Source organism: Balaenoptera musculus, chromosome 20 (assembly GCF_009873245.2).
Source record: "Balaenoptera musculus isolate JJ_BM4_2016_0621 chromosome 20, mBalMus1.pri.v3, whole genome shotgun sequence".
Taxonomy (NCBI): Eukaryota; Metazoa; Chordata; class Mammalia; order Artiodactyla; family Balaenopteridae; genus Balaenoptera; species Balaenoptera musculus.
The window spans coordinates 38,844,846-38,858,981 of record NC_045804.1 but is presented as its reverse complement, the minus strand read 5'-3'; the positions used below and the strand labels follow the sequence as shown (position 1 = coordinate 38,858,981).

Below are 14,136 nucleotides of genomic sequence, written 5' to 3'. Positions count from 1 at the left end.
TTGCTGGCAGCAAATCCCAGCCCCTGTCTACCGTGTCGGGGTGGAGCCACGGGGGCCACAGCCATGACTGCGCTCTCCCCCTTCCTCCTCTCCACCCCTCACACCCTCCCGCTGGCTCCCTTTCCCGTGCCCTGGGCCTGCTGCTGACCAGAGACCACAAGGCCCATTTATTCGAGGTCCTTCTCTGACCCCTGGCCCTCCCCCTCACTTCCTCAGGGACTCTGCAGAGCTCTGAGGTGAAAACAAATAAGAACAAAGGGTGTGTTTGTCACTGACCGAGAGAAATTTTTCCATCTCCACTTAGTTAAGAGTTCCTATTCCTTTGCCTCAAACTGCAGTTCCTCCCTGAGGCCTGAGACTCTGGCCTCTTGCCTGAGCCCCAGGTCAACCGTGTCCCTCTGCAGCTCGCCTTGCACCCAGGACCAGGGTGCTCACAAAGTCCAGATCCCAGAGTTTTTCGTGGGCTATTTCTGAGCCCTGCAAGCTCAGGGACTGAAACTGTGGGAGACTCACAGCTCTGGAGGCAGGACTCCTGGGAGCACCCGAGAATCATGCTGTCTTTGGGTCTCAGTTTCCCAAATGGACCAGACTCCCTGGAGCATGGGTGATGAGTGGGCAGGGCAGGCCCGGCTGTGCTAGGAGGCCAGGCCAGAGGACAGGGCCCCCTCTCCCCTTGGGGGGCAGGTGAAGGTTCAGATCTCCTGCCTTTTTGTCCTGGGGATATCCTTGCCTGAACCAGGTAGGAGGAGTGAAGTCATGGACGTTTGGCCATCTCCTTATCCATCTCTCTGCTCTATTTTGCTGAAATTGAGACCAGGAGGAAGGGCCTCAGAATGAGTGAGTGGCGGGGCTAGGCCCTGAGCCCAGGCCCTGACACCAAATCCAGTGCGCTGGCCACTGTACCACACAGATAAGCAGGCCCGTTTGCTAACACTCAAGGCTTATAAATTTGCCTAAACATCGCTCCTCTGGGTCAAAGCGGGGGCTCTGCGCAAGCTGAAATTCTCCTGAATTCTCCAGCTGGCAGAAGAGCTCAGCACACTTTGCCTCCCCCTCCATCCTCCATGGAAGCGGGGAGGGGGTGTCCCTTCTCTCACCCCTTTGGGCCTGGCAGCCACCCAACCCCTCCCAGCCAGTGACCAACCCTCAGGGAGGGAAGAGGGAAGGATTCTAAGGAAGGCCGAGGAAGGCCTGGAGGAAGGCCAGAGGCGCCGCCTGAGGATTCACGAGGTACCAGTAACACTTCTCATTGAATCGTAAGTTTCACCAGGCACAGGGCAGGCTGGCGCTGGGCTCTTTCACACCCTGCTATGGGTGACCAACCCTCAGACTCTCCCCCACCCCCCCCAAAACCTTCAAGCTTCTAGAAGAGTGTGAGGCAGCTCCTTCTGCCTCTTTGCAGCTAGGGAGGCCCCTCACTCCATGGGCAAGAAGTGGGGAGGCTACGGAGGACCGATAGGACTGGTACTGAGAGACTAATTTTCCTCGAGAGCAGAGCTGGATGGGGGGTCCTTGGTGGGGCTGCCGGTGAGAAAGGAACCGCCTGGCCAGCAGCCTGAGCCCTCGTCCCTCTCTTCTTGTAGGTCTGTGTCCTTGGAGCAGGCTGGCCACTTCAGACCCCCATCCCAAACTCCTGGCCAGGCAGGGCTGGTTTCCATGGCAACCCTCAGGCCACAGCAGCACCTGGCACTGCACCCACCACACCCTTGCTCCAAAATTCAAAAGGGAAGGGGAAGGAAAAGGAGATGGGGAAGGGCAGAGAGCTAGACTCCTTGCCTGGGGCTGGGGGACCCTGGAATCCTGACTCCCAACAGGCAACTGATACTGTGGAGAGAACGTGGGTTGAAATCCCAGTCCCTTTGCTTACAACCTCGTGTATCAAATTATAGACTCTCTCCAAGCCTCAGTTTCCTTACTTGCAAAGTGGGGTTGGTAAGACTCACCTCCTGGTAAAAGTGAAATAGCAAATGAAAATACGGAACGCCTAGTTCAATGTGAGTTTCAGATAAACAACAAATACTTTTTGTAGTATAAGTATGTGAAAACAAAACAGTTAAGTTGTTCATCTGAAATTCAAATTTAACTGGGCATCCTGTATTTTATCTGGCAAACCTGGAACCCAATTTCATTGGTATAGCGTTTACCCACAGAATGGAAAGTCGCTGGCCTAGAAATCCACATCATGTTTTAAGCACCTTCCCATGTTCTGGGTTTTTTCACATCCGGCAATCAGTCCTCCCAGTGAAAAGAAGGCTTGGCCACACTCTGGCTATGCGGCCCTGGGAAAGTCGCTCAAGCTCTTTGTCCCTCATTTTCCCCATCTGTAAATGAGGATAATAATGGTACCCATCTCATTGGGTTGTTATTGGATTAAATGAGTTAATCCATTTAGAACCGTGCTTGGCATGGTCATAAAGGCTCAGTGCGTATTAACTGTTATTATTATTACATTTTCTTTCCTAAGGCATAGGAAGTGCTCGGTGCCTGCCAAGCTCACAGCTCTTTTCTAGGGAATGTCTTCCCACCCAGGAGGTAAAGAATTCAAGCTGCTGTGGTTCATGTTGTGAATAAGAGAGAAATTCTCTGTCTAGTCTGGCCACTGCTGTCTGGACCAGGAGTCAGTGTCAGATAATGAGATGGAGAGGGAGGTGCCTTAGCGTGAATTTCTGTCCAAAAGGGATGCTCCACATTGGATAGTGACAAACGGACTCCATCAGTTCCTCCCTTAGGGCATGAGAAGACTCCATCAGTTCCTCCCTTAGGGCATGAGAAGAAGAGATGCTGCCGGAGGAAGCATCCCTCATGCTCAGGTCGTGTCCTGAGGGCCCAGGAAGCATCGTCTCAGTTCTCTGGGACACCGACTCTAGGCTGGCAGTGTCGCTATTGAGACTCTCTGGGGCTGCCCCATTTTCCACCGTGTTCTCCCAACAAGCCCTTCCCCTTAGTAATCAGCGCCTCTCCTTTGCAACCTGAACAAGCTGTTTCTGATGAGGAAGCAGAGCAAAGTGACGTGGCCCAGGTCACACAGCTAAACTCAGAGCTCCAGATCCAGGGACACCGCTCCAGCTCACAATGCTCCTCCATTCCACCTTGTCCTTCCCCTCTGCTGTCCAGAAACACATGTTCTGGGGGATGCAGAACATGTTGACACCAGGGACATCTTGACCCCAGAGTCTGGACCCCATCGCTCCTCCTTGTTTTACCAGAATGCGGTCAGGCAGTACTGGGGGCCCAGAGTGGCTGGATGTGTAGACACAGTGGAATTGGATTGGCAAGTACCTGGAAACAGACATCCTCCAACAGCTGAGGGGAACAGCTCACAATTTTCTTACGAATTAACTAAGAAATAAAAACAGTGTGCCTCTTGTTCTGTTCATAATGGGTATTGTCAGCCAAAGTAGTTAATGCAAATTAAAAGAGGCAATGGCCCTAAGTGCTCACAGTAAAATGAATGAGATGAGAACCTAACTGAGCAACCCCGTCTTGTTAGAAATCTTGAAAACTGTGAAAACTGAGCAGAGAAAACTAGACTTAGTACAAACAAGATGTTAAAATTACACACAGTTAGGGCTTCCCTGGTGGTGCAGTGGTTAAGAATCCACCTGCCAATGCAGGGGCACAGGTTCGAGCCCTGGTCCGGGAAGATCCCACATGCCACAGAGCAACAAAGCCCGTGCGCCACAATTACTGAGCCTGTGCTCTAGAGCCCGCGAGCCACAACTACTGAGCCCGCACGCTGCAACTACTGAAGCCCGCGTGCCTAGAGCCCATGCTCCGCAGCAAGAGAAGCCACTGTAATGAGAAGCCCGTGCACCACAACGAAGAGTAGCCCCCGCTGGCCGCAACTAGAGAAAGCCCGCATGCAGCAACAAAGACCCAATGCAGCCAAAAATAAATAAAAATAAAATATATAAATTAAAAAAAATTACACGCAGTTAAACTTGTTATTGATGAAGAATTGACAGAAGAATCAAATCTCCTTCATAAAGCGTAGATCTGTAATATCTGATCCTGGAAGATTGGATTTGGACAAAGAAGGAGAAAGTGGAGGAGGGGAAGGGAAGGAAAAACCCAAAACTACACAAGGAAAATCACAATGGCAGAAACTGTAATGTGAAAATGTCTAGAATAAGCAAATCTGCAGAGTCAGAGAGGAGATTGATTAGTGGTTGCCTGGGGCTGGGAAGAGGGAGAGTGGGAGTGACTGTTTCATTTTGGGCATGGGGTTTCTTCTTGAGGTGATGAAAACGTTCTGGAATTAGATTGTGGTGATGTTTGCACAATGCTGTGAATATACTAAAAATCACTGAGTTGTACATTTTAAGCGAGTAAATTTTATGGTATGTGAATTGTATTTCCATAATGCTGTTAAAAAATGTGCTGTGGTCAAAATAAAACTGATCGATGAATCACATCTTTGTTGAATAATTCTTATGAAAAAAGAATCGATTCTGATGAAAATGACTTCAGTCAAATATAAAGGAAAATGTTGGCAATCGTTTAACTGCCCTACATAGCAAATTGATCAAGGCATTAAGTGGGCTTGATGGGGTTTGCTCTGGAAAATACTTGCACAAGGAAAATTTATCAGTTTAGGGACTTCCCTGGTGGCGCAGTGGTTAGGAGTCCGCCTGCCAGTGCAGGGGACACAGGTTTGAGCCCTGGTCTGGGAAGATCCCACATGCCATGGCGCAACTAAGCCTGTGCACCACAACTACTGAGCCTGCACTCTAGAGCCCACAAGACACAACTACTGAGCCCCCGTGCTGTAACTACTGAAGCCCGCAGGCCTAGAGCCCGTGCTCTGCAACAAGAGAAGCCACCACAATGAGAAGCCCGCACACTGCAACGAAGAGTAGCCCCCGCTCGCCACAACTAGAGAAAAGCCCACGTGCAGCAACGAAGACCCAACGCAGAAAATAAATAAATAAATAAATAAATTGTTTTAAATGAAAAAATAAAGAAAAATTTAAAAAAAAGAAAATTCATCAATTTAGGCATAATTCTGACTTAAATATCTGTGTTCACAAACATGGTCCTTGGGTTGAGAGGTCCTATTCACCCACCCTAGGGGAGCGAGGTTATTCACAGAGCCCAGTCCGAGGATGAGATGTATTTTTCTGGCCATGGGGCTTCAGGACACTGGGGAATCCCAACCCAGCTAGATTTTAACAGTGCTCACCTTGCCTGGCAAAGCGTTTCTTACGCCTCATTTTGGCCCGACGTCCAGTAAATAGGGCACTGACTCTCTTGGTCCAGGCCACCTGGCTATCGGTATCTGCCACCCCACAGCGGGGCTGCGTCATCTGGCGCAGCGTGGCGGGGTCCAGCATCCCGCTCATGGGCAGCTGGGACACCCACTGGAACTCCCTGTTAGGAGGAATTGAGATAAAGGACCACAGTGCGAGGCTGGCTGGGGGGGATGAAGGCAGGGAGCTTCCCTGGAGACAGCAGGATGCTGGGGGCAAGGGAGGGAGCAATGGAGTGTGACCCCCTGGGCACACGTGGGAGACCAGCCTTCTAGGAGGAGGGAGGAGGTGACCGGAGCTTTGCACTCCAGCACCACCAAGTCCTCCCCATCCCTCTGTCTTACCTGATGGCATTGCTGAATCGCGTGGAGGCGGGACTGCTGGGGGCAGGTTCACTGAGATATCCGTACTTCTCCAGGAATGCCTGGGGGAGAGAGAAAGGTCAGCTTTCCTACGGTGTGGCGCCCTTTCCCCTCCCTGGGTCTCCGAGGGTCCATGTCACATACATCACACCCAGGCTCATGCCTTTTCCCAACAAGGTCTATGAGCTATAGCAGAAAGAGTCCTGGCATGAAAGTCAGAACCTGGACTCAGTTCCAGGCCAACAACAGATCAGCTGGATATAGTTCTTGGAAGCCAGTGGAAAGAAGTGTGTGACTCATTGCCCATCCCTATCACCAGTCCTACCCTTCAGGGGAATGATGCACTCAGCTCCCTGCTTGCCCTTCTCACTCATAAAGCCCCACCAATGGATTAAAAAAATCACCTCGGCTGCTGAATTCTTATACAGACACACATCGACTCTTCATTTTTACCCCGCCTTGCTGTGTTACCTCTCCAGAAATAATTTTCTGTCTTCCTTGTTCTCTTCTTTGCTGTATTTCTTAACTCAGATCAACTCCAATCATAGCTGCTGCGTCAAGGAAAAGGCACAAGTTGGGAATGAAACCAGACACTAAGAGCCAGGACCCGCAAGCCCCTAAACCTTTGCAAGTATCCCGCCTCCTTTTTGTGGATTTCGTTATATCTGTCTCCAGAGACCTCCACATCCTCTTCTCAATAAAGCCACTTTCCATAAGGAACCCTTATTCTAGACAAACTCTTTCCAAGTCCATTTTATTGTTTTCCTGCGCTAACTTATTAGTATTTCAGCACTATTGTTTTCTTCTTTCCCTTTGCATAGGTATACCATTTGGGGATGCATAATGGATTAAAGGAGTTCTAGGGGCTTAATCTGGAAGACTCTTTACTGCTCAACATAGTGTGGCATCATAGAATAGCCACTGGTCTTGGAATCAAGAATCTGTTCCCAACCATGACTCTGCTGGGTGGCCAGAGACAAACTACTTAACCTCTCTGAGCCTCCATTTCTTCACTCACAATGTGAGAACAGAAATAACCCCACAGGATTCTCAGAAGGATTAAATGTAGCAATGCACATCTAGCATAGTTGTCTGGTATATAGTAAATGCTCAATAAACAGTTGATCAGGTTGATTTACCTTAGTGGGGAAATTAACAAGAGACTTTTGGAATGCAACCCATCTATAAGACGGGAGTGCTTTGAACAAGGCAGTTACACCTCTAGGTGCTTTATCTCAGACTTGCCTCACCCCAGCCAGGTGCCTGGTTCTCTTCCATGCCTCTTGCCTCTCCCTTGGTGAGGATGGACAGAGTGGCTTTCTAAAGGAAGTCAGCTAATTGTTTCCTTAGAAGCAGTTTTGCTGAGTGAGTGACTTGGGAGAGACTGGGTCACAGGCTAACAGGTTGGCACTCCCTGTACCTCTCCCCCCAAACCCACCCAGCCCTTATCAGGGACTTGGCTCCGGTTCAGGAACTTGGAAGCCTTGGACAGAGGCGGAGGACAGGGGAAACTGACGAGCGGCGTCTCCTGTTTCCTGGCTGGGCTGCCGTGCCTGGTACTTTGGCAGGCAAGGTGGGTGGAGGGCAGGATGGGAGTGGAGGCTTTTTTCAGGGGTCCATCAGAGGGGAAGTCCTGGGCTGACCTGTGGGTTTCAAGGCAGAGCTGAATTTCCAGAAGGCAGAGTAAGCAAGTATCCAGGACACCAGCCAAGAGACACCAAAAGAATGAGTAAAAGAAATGTTAAGAATTTGACACTTAATATTTCCATAAAAGCACCGAAGTGTTATAATGGGGATTATCAGGACTTAAGAATTCCCTTATACTTATTCTATGTTCACTATGCACATATCTTAAAACATTTTTAATTACAGGAAGGGGGCCCTTAATACTGAGTGTCCTAAAGTTCTGTTGAGTGGAGGGAGACCCACATCCCGGGGTGAGGAGGACACAGGGTTGAGATGCCCTCTGCTCATGCAGCCCTCCCTAACCCTCTTCTGCTTGCCCATTTGCCGTGCCTGTTTTCCCCTGCAAAGGTTGGAGAAACGCCCGTCTGCCTGGGAGAAAGAGCAGGGGTGTGGGGCAGGTGACAGCGTGGCAAAGGGATCCCAGGAGAAGACGCAGGATTGGGAGGCTGTCCTGTGCTCTCTCGGGGGCTCTCCGAGCTCCACCTGGGATCACCACTGTCCCCCTTCATGGCAGCCATGCCCAGGCTGCTCCTCTTTGCCTCACAGTTCAAACATCAGGTTTTCTCTCTGCCCTGTCCTCCACCCATCCTCTCTCCCATGGAGCCCAGGGCTGGAGCTGCATGGAGAGGAAGCTGGAGGGCTGTGCCCCTCCAGGGATTCGCCTTGCTCAGGTCCGAAAGCTTGCGCCAACCTGCCTCACCCACTTGGTCAGGGCTGGGGCCACTTCCCTGGGGGAGTCGCCTCTGCAAAGCCCTGGGAGTGGCTGTGGTGTTTGGGGAAAATGAAGACGGTTCTCCCCAGACCCAGAAAGCTGAGAGGCATCAGAATTCCGGGGGTTCTAGTCCTCCATCCATCCTGACTTGTCCTGGGTGTGTGTGTAGAGCCCAGCCCGTTCAGTGCCTGAAGGAAGGGGAAATTCTGGCCATTACTGAGCAGGGCAAGACTAGCAATGAGGTGTAGCAAAATGAATCCCCGAGCTCTGAGTCACTAACCCGGCAGGGCCAGAGCACTGGACTGAGTGTCTTGAGTTTTATTCTTGGTGCTGCTGTGAACTGTGTGTCCTTAAGCAAGTCCTGTGCCTCTCTGGGCCTCAGTTTCCTCTTTTATAAAATGGGGGGGTTGGATTAGAGCTAAGATCTACTCCAGCTCCTTCTCTTATTGTAGCCTTGTTTCTGCAACTGATTAGCTATGTGAACTATGGCAAAGTTACTTAACTTCTCTGTGCCTCAAAATATAAAATGGGGGTAGGAATACTGCTTTATGTTTCTCACAGGAGTGTCGTGACAATCCAGCAAGAAGAAGCTTTGGGAAAGCTTTATGATAGTTGCTCCGTTAAAAACGTTATTTTTCCATTTATGGTCGCAGAGCCTCATTGCTGGAAGGGACCTTTGGTAGATTAGTCTAGGAGGGGTCAGCTTCCAGTCTCCTGTCCACAGAGTGGCTGTGACATTCTCCATATCAAAGAATTGCAGCAGCAAAAATGAAACCAAGAATTAAAAAATTGCAAGCTCATGCAGAAACCGTGTTGCTTCACCTATGATCTATTACTTCTCCTGTTACGTTTCATTATGATTCTAATCTTTCGATAGTGACTCTGGGTGATTGTGTTTATCATCTGATACACCTGTGGCATTATTAGCCAAGTCAAGACGCAGGGGATGACAGCTGATGTTCTGCCTTAGCATGTCCCATAAATAAAAATGTTTTCTGGTAATCAGGAGCACAGTGAGCTCTTGCCTATTGTAAAGCTTTTCAGGGCATCTCACCTTCTTTGAGCTTCACAATTACCTTGCAAGAACATAGGCAGGACAGGTGTTGTTATTCCCATTTTAAAGATGAGGAAGGTAAATCTCAAGGGAGTATAGTGTCTCATACTTGAATCTAAATCCTCTGACACCTATCCCAGGATGTTTTATTTCACATTTAAGCAAGTGGCTCAGAGGCTTTAAAACCGAAGGAGCAGGGTCCAAGCTGCTCTCACCACTGGGAGATGGCCCTCAAATATAAAAAAGGTAAAACTGGGGGTGTTTCTAGCTGGATTCCTTCTGTCTCCTCCGCGAGCAGGCCCAGGGGCAGAGCAGAGGGAAGAACCTGCTCAGGCAGGGGACTCCAAAGAGGCTAGGATCCCATCTCCCATGACAATCCACAGGGGCCCTCTGACAAGCCACAGGTATTCAATAGCACCCAAGTATGTTCTTCACAAAGACAAACATCTGCTTCCAGAATGTATTGCTTTTGCTCTCTGACTTCTGGAACCTACTGAAGTTTTCAGGGCAGTGGGACAAGCTCCGCCCCTTTCCTTTATTTTGGGCAAAGACCTCCCCTTCCCTTCTGTCTGACTCCCTTCCTCTTCTCCTCCTTTCCCTTGTCCCTGGTCCCATATTCACAAAGTTCTGTCTACGTATAACTTAGATACCTCTTACTGTAATCCCCGTGCCTTCTTTCATTTTCCATCCTTAGGGAAGTTGGAAAACATGAGCTGGCTAGCCTCCATCCAGATCCCATCTTGTATTTCTTTCTAATGCCAAATAACCAGACTGTATGGACCCATGGTCCTCACTGGGTGTGGGGCAAAGTTTAAGGCACAAAATAAAGCCCTAACCAAGATTGTGTTTAGGAGGAGTTGTCCAACAATCTCTCCCTTCTATGTTCCTGCTTCCACCATCCAGCTTTTACTATTAATAGATTTCTTGGTTTTCAGACTGGTTTGGCAATTGCTTTTCCATCAACTTGTGGTCCTCTGGGACCCTTCAGAGCCTCGTCTGCACCCTATGAATCACTGAGCTGAGCTCTTGGGAAAGGCTTCCATGCCCGGGCTTCTGGGTTTCTGACTCACACAAAATAAAATGAATGGATCTGTGGTATGAAAAACAGACACTGCACCTGGTGGTGGATACTCCACAGAAGCTCCAGTGTCTCCCTGGAGAAACAAACTACCCAGCTTCCTGTTGCCCTGGCACACTGGGAATAGCCGTGCAGATGTGCTTGATTACTGAGTGGAAGGCAGGTCCTGGACACATTGCCGGGTTGCGCTAAAGAAGGTCCAAGCAATGCATGGTAGATAGATCTCTCGGGACAGTCTGTGTTGCCCAAGAACAGGATAGGGCCTGGCTGGGAATGGGAGTGGGGCCAGGGTGATGATGTCATTCATTAACCCTCAATCTTGCAACTCAGCAGTGGAGACTGTTCCTGCCCTCTAATGTTGTGAGCAGCTCTAGTTTTCTTAAGTGGGCAGCAATGAACTTGTTCACAATGCAGCTTTGTAAGCAGTCAGTGCCCTGCCAGGCAAAGCCCACTCTGGAAAGCCCTTGATTTTATTTCTTTGTGTGCACACAGGGGACACATAGAGCCATGCATGCAGGGCACAGGAATACACACAGAGACATCCAGATAGATAGCCATGGACATAGGTAGATGAAATGTATACACACATACACACAGAGGCAAAGGCGTGCAAACATACCAAAGTTAAAGAATGTTAGTGCTGGAGAGAATCTTAAAAATCATTTAAGAAATTTAACTCCCTTATTTTACAGAAGAGGAATCTGCTGACTGGAGAAGGGAAAAGACAAGCTTAAGATCACACAGCTGTTTTACTATTTCCTTCTTTCCATCTCCTGAACTTTGACCTTTGTCTGTGAGCTCAGCAGGACTGCTGTGCTTTGTTTGGGGTCTGGCTCCCTGCACTGCGGTCAGGGAAATGAACCGGAGCAAAGAGCTGGGGTGATCAGGGGGCTCACTTTGTGCAGGTTCCTTTCTGTGGATGGTTGTATTTCCCTAAATGATCACATCTCTCATTCTCATGCTCTCCTTACGATGTGACTCCAGCACTCCTCCCACCAAATGTGGGGTCTGTGTTCCCACCCCTTGACCTGGAGTTTGTGACTCCAGACAGTGGAGTACAGCAGAAGTGAGGCTATGCAACTTCCTAGTCTAGGTCACAAAGAGATACAACTTCTGCTTCTCTCGCTCTCTTCTCTCTCTCTCTCCCTCTCTGCTCTCAGCCTGGAGACCCAACCAACATGTTTGGAGGCAGGCCAAACTAGCCCACATGCAGAGACCATGTGGATAGGCCCACATGGAGAAGAACTGAGGCCCCCAGCTGACAGCCAGTATCATCAACTGCCAGAGAGGTGAGTAAACAGCCTTCAGATGGTTCCATCCCCAGACACTGCAGAGCAGAGACAAGCTGACTTGATGTGCCCTGTTTGAAATTCTAACCCACAATATCTATGGACATAATACATGGTTCTTTTACTTCACTGAATTTTGAAGTAATTTGTAATGTAGCCATAGTAACTGCAACACCATCTCTTAAGAATTATAGCCCTGTTGTCAAATGCTGAAAATTGTTGTCTTACATACTTTGTCCTGTATTATTGTTCTAGGAGAGCTAGTCACCAAGCCAGGGCTTTAATTTGAAGCTCTGTTTTCTAAAATAACAACAACAAGAACAACATTGAGAGCAACTTCCTTTGATAGACTGCTTTCTACATACTAGGTACCGTGCTGAGCCTAGAATGTATTTCACATACATTATCTCATGAAACCACACCAAAATCTTGTGAAATAGGCATTACTAACCCCCATAACACAGAGAAGAAAACTGAGGCTCAGAGAGGATAAATAATTTACTGATGGTTTGCACACAGGTCTGCCTGACACTGAAGCCCATGCAATTGACCATATACAGAAACACATATAGACATACCAACACACACACACAATTTGCATATATATATGCATATAGGGACACACCCCCATTACACATTTCCAGAGTTCTTTATGCTTTTAAAATATTTCCTGCTCTCAGAGGTAAAAAAATCCCCTTCCCCCAGTTATGTTAAATAGATGGAAAGAGACTTAATCGGCTAGATATTACATTTCCCAAGCACACCCCAAGATGAAATTCTCTCCATCTGGGGCCACCGCAGGCATGGGCGGCAGAGATACGGTCTCTGTTCTCTCGCTAAGGATTGCCTGAGACCCGGACCTGGGGGGAGGTGGCATGGAACTCTTAACAAGACTTGGCTTGGTACACAGAAGCCTTCTCCTGGGGCCAGGAGGACTCTGCACTTGATGTTGTAAGACTCTAAATTCAGAGAAACAGAGTGATTCCCGAATGTGCAAAAGCAGAGAGCACAGAGCAAGAGACTAGTGCTTAGATGGGGAGGGAGTGAAGGAGTTGGAGAGAGGACCCCCTTGTGGAAGCAGGGTCTTTTCCAAATACTCCAGAGCAGTAATGGGAAAGGGCTGGTGGAAGGAAGAGTGGTTCAGAGGTGGTCCTCCTCATTTTGCAGGGTTCTTAAATTCAGCATGTCTCTCTCTTCTAGGGGAGGGGGGTGGGGATACTGAGACGCTCACAACTGGCAGTTTTACAGCAGGAATGATGCTCTGTGAGAGTCTCAGGGCAAAGTGCTGGGCTCAGTCACTTAAAACTTATTTGCCTCCCTTCTCCTTAAAATAGTCGTGACCCCAGTTTCTAATCCAGAGGAGAGAGAAGAACACAGACAGTGATGTTCCTTTGGGGAAGAAAGAAATGAAACTGGTGTATTATTACAATCACCTATATCTAGAAAGTAGACGCCCCAAGTTCACCTCTAACCCCACCTCACAAAAATTCCCCTTGTGCAACCTACACCAAGCAGTTGAGTCCAAGGGAGGAAAATGAAATGGGAAATCTTTAAGGTTCACCTCCACTTCCCCACCCCCTTTTCTCCAGTTCAGTCCTGAAGCACTGTTTAAAGCTCCTTAGAAGCAACTCTTAAGAGTATGCTACTCTTGGGACTTCCCTGGCGGTCCAGTGGTTAGGGCTTCGCGCTCTCACTGCAGGGGGCATGGGTTCAATCCCTGGTCGGGGAACTAAGATCCCACAAGCCGCGCAGCACAGCCAAAAAAAAAAAAAGGGAGAGAGAGAGTGTGTGTGCTACTCTCACCCATTTTACAGATGCAGAAAGTTCTGCGCTTGGGCGCTCACTAGCCCCAGCTGGTCAGGGGCAGCACCGGCCCAGGAAGCCAGAGCTGTTTCCCGTGTCCCCGGCCAGGACCAGACAGTACGCTCTCGCCAGCAGTCTGTGAGTCTCGGCAGCGTCCGACACTTGGGGAGGACGTGTGATGAATGAACTGCTACGTCTCCCAGACTAGGCGGTGAGGGACAGTGGCTCCGCGCTAAACTGGGGTGTAGGGGTTCCCTCTCCCTCAGTTCTTGCATGTCTATCCTATCTTTTCGCTGCCCCTTCCCCTTGTCCTGGGAAATCAGTGCAGATCCGCCTGCCCGTGTGGTTCCAGCCCTGGCTTGGGGTTCGGGGGTGGGGTAGGGTGATGGGGTGGGAGGGGAGAGAATGTTGCCCTAGGCTCTTTGTGTGCAAGTGAGAAGGGTGCGGAGGACAAGGGAGGGTCACGCCGATGGTCAGCTCAGATGGGGCGGCTGGGTGGCCTGACTGCAAAGTCCGGGCGGGTCTCCAGCACGCGGACCCTCTCCGCCCCACACACACCGCGTACCTCCGCCTCCCTGCGCAGCTCCTGGCCTACGCGCTGGGCGAGCTGGGCGTCCAGGCAGCCCCACAGCAGCAGCGGCAGGGCGCGCAGCAGGAGGCCGACACGCGCGGCCATGTCGCCGCCGTCCCTGCCGCTGGGCGCGGGGCACGGGACGCGGGGCAGCCGGCCGTCGGTCCGCCGTGCCCGGGCCCCCGCGGATGCTCCAGCTCTGCGCCGGCCCAGCGCCGAGGGGAAGGTTGCAGGGGCTCGCCCGTGCCCGGGCTCCGCGCGCCGGGCAGCTCCTCCGCGGCGCTTCGCCGGGAGCCGGGTCGAGGTCGTCCAGCCCGGCAGTGCCTGCCCGC

The 14,136-nt window shown here is 50.3% G+C and overlaps 1 protein-coding gene across 3 annotated transcripts in view; it reads right to left on the bottom strand.

Annotated features, from left to right (window-relative positions):
• The window catches only part of MMP28 (matrix metallopeptidase 28), a 22,487-nt gene extending 8,351 nt beyond the window's left edge, over window positions 1-14,136 (bottom strand). For all 3 annotated transcript variants that reach the window (XM_036836679.1, XM_036836678.1, XM_036836680.1), the window contains exons 1-3: window positions 13,799-14,136; window positions 5,594-5,673; window positions 5,183-5,370 (exon numbers count right to left, since the gene is read on the bottom strand). In XM_036836679.1, the coding sequence (XP_036692574.1) occupies window positions 5,183-5,370; window positions 5,594-5,673; window positions 13,799-13,909 (379 nt within the window). In that variant the 5' untranslated portion in view covers window positions 13,910-14,136. The remainder of the gene's footprint in view (window positions 1-5,182; window positions 5,371-5,593; window positions 5,674-13,798) is intronic.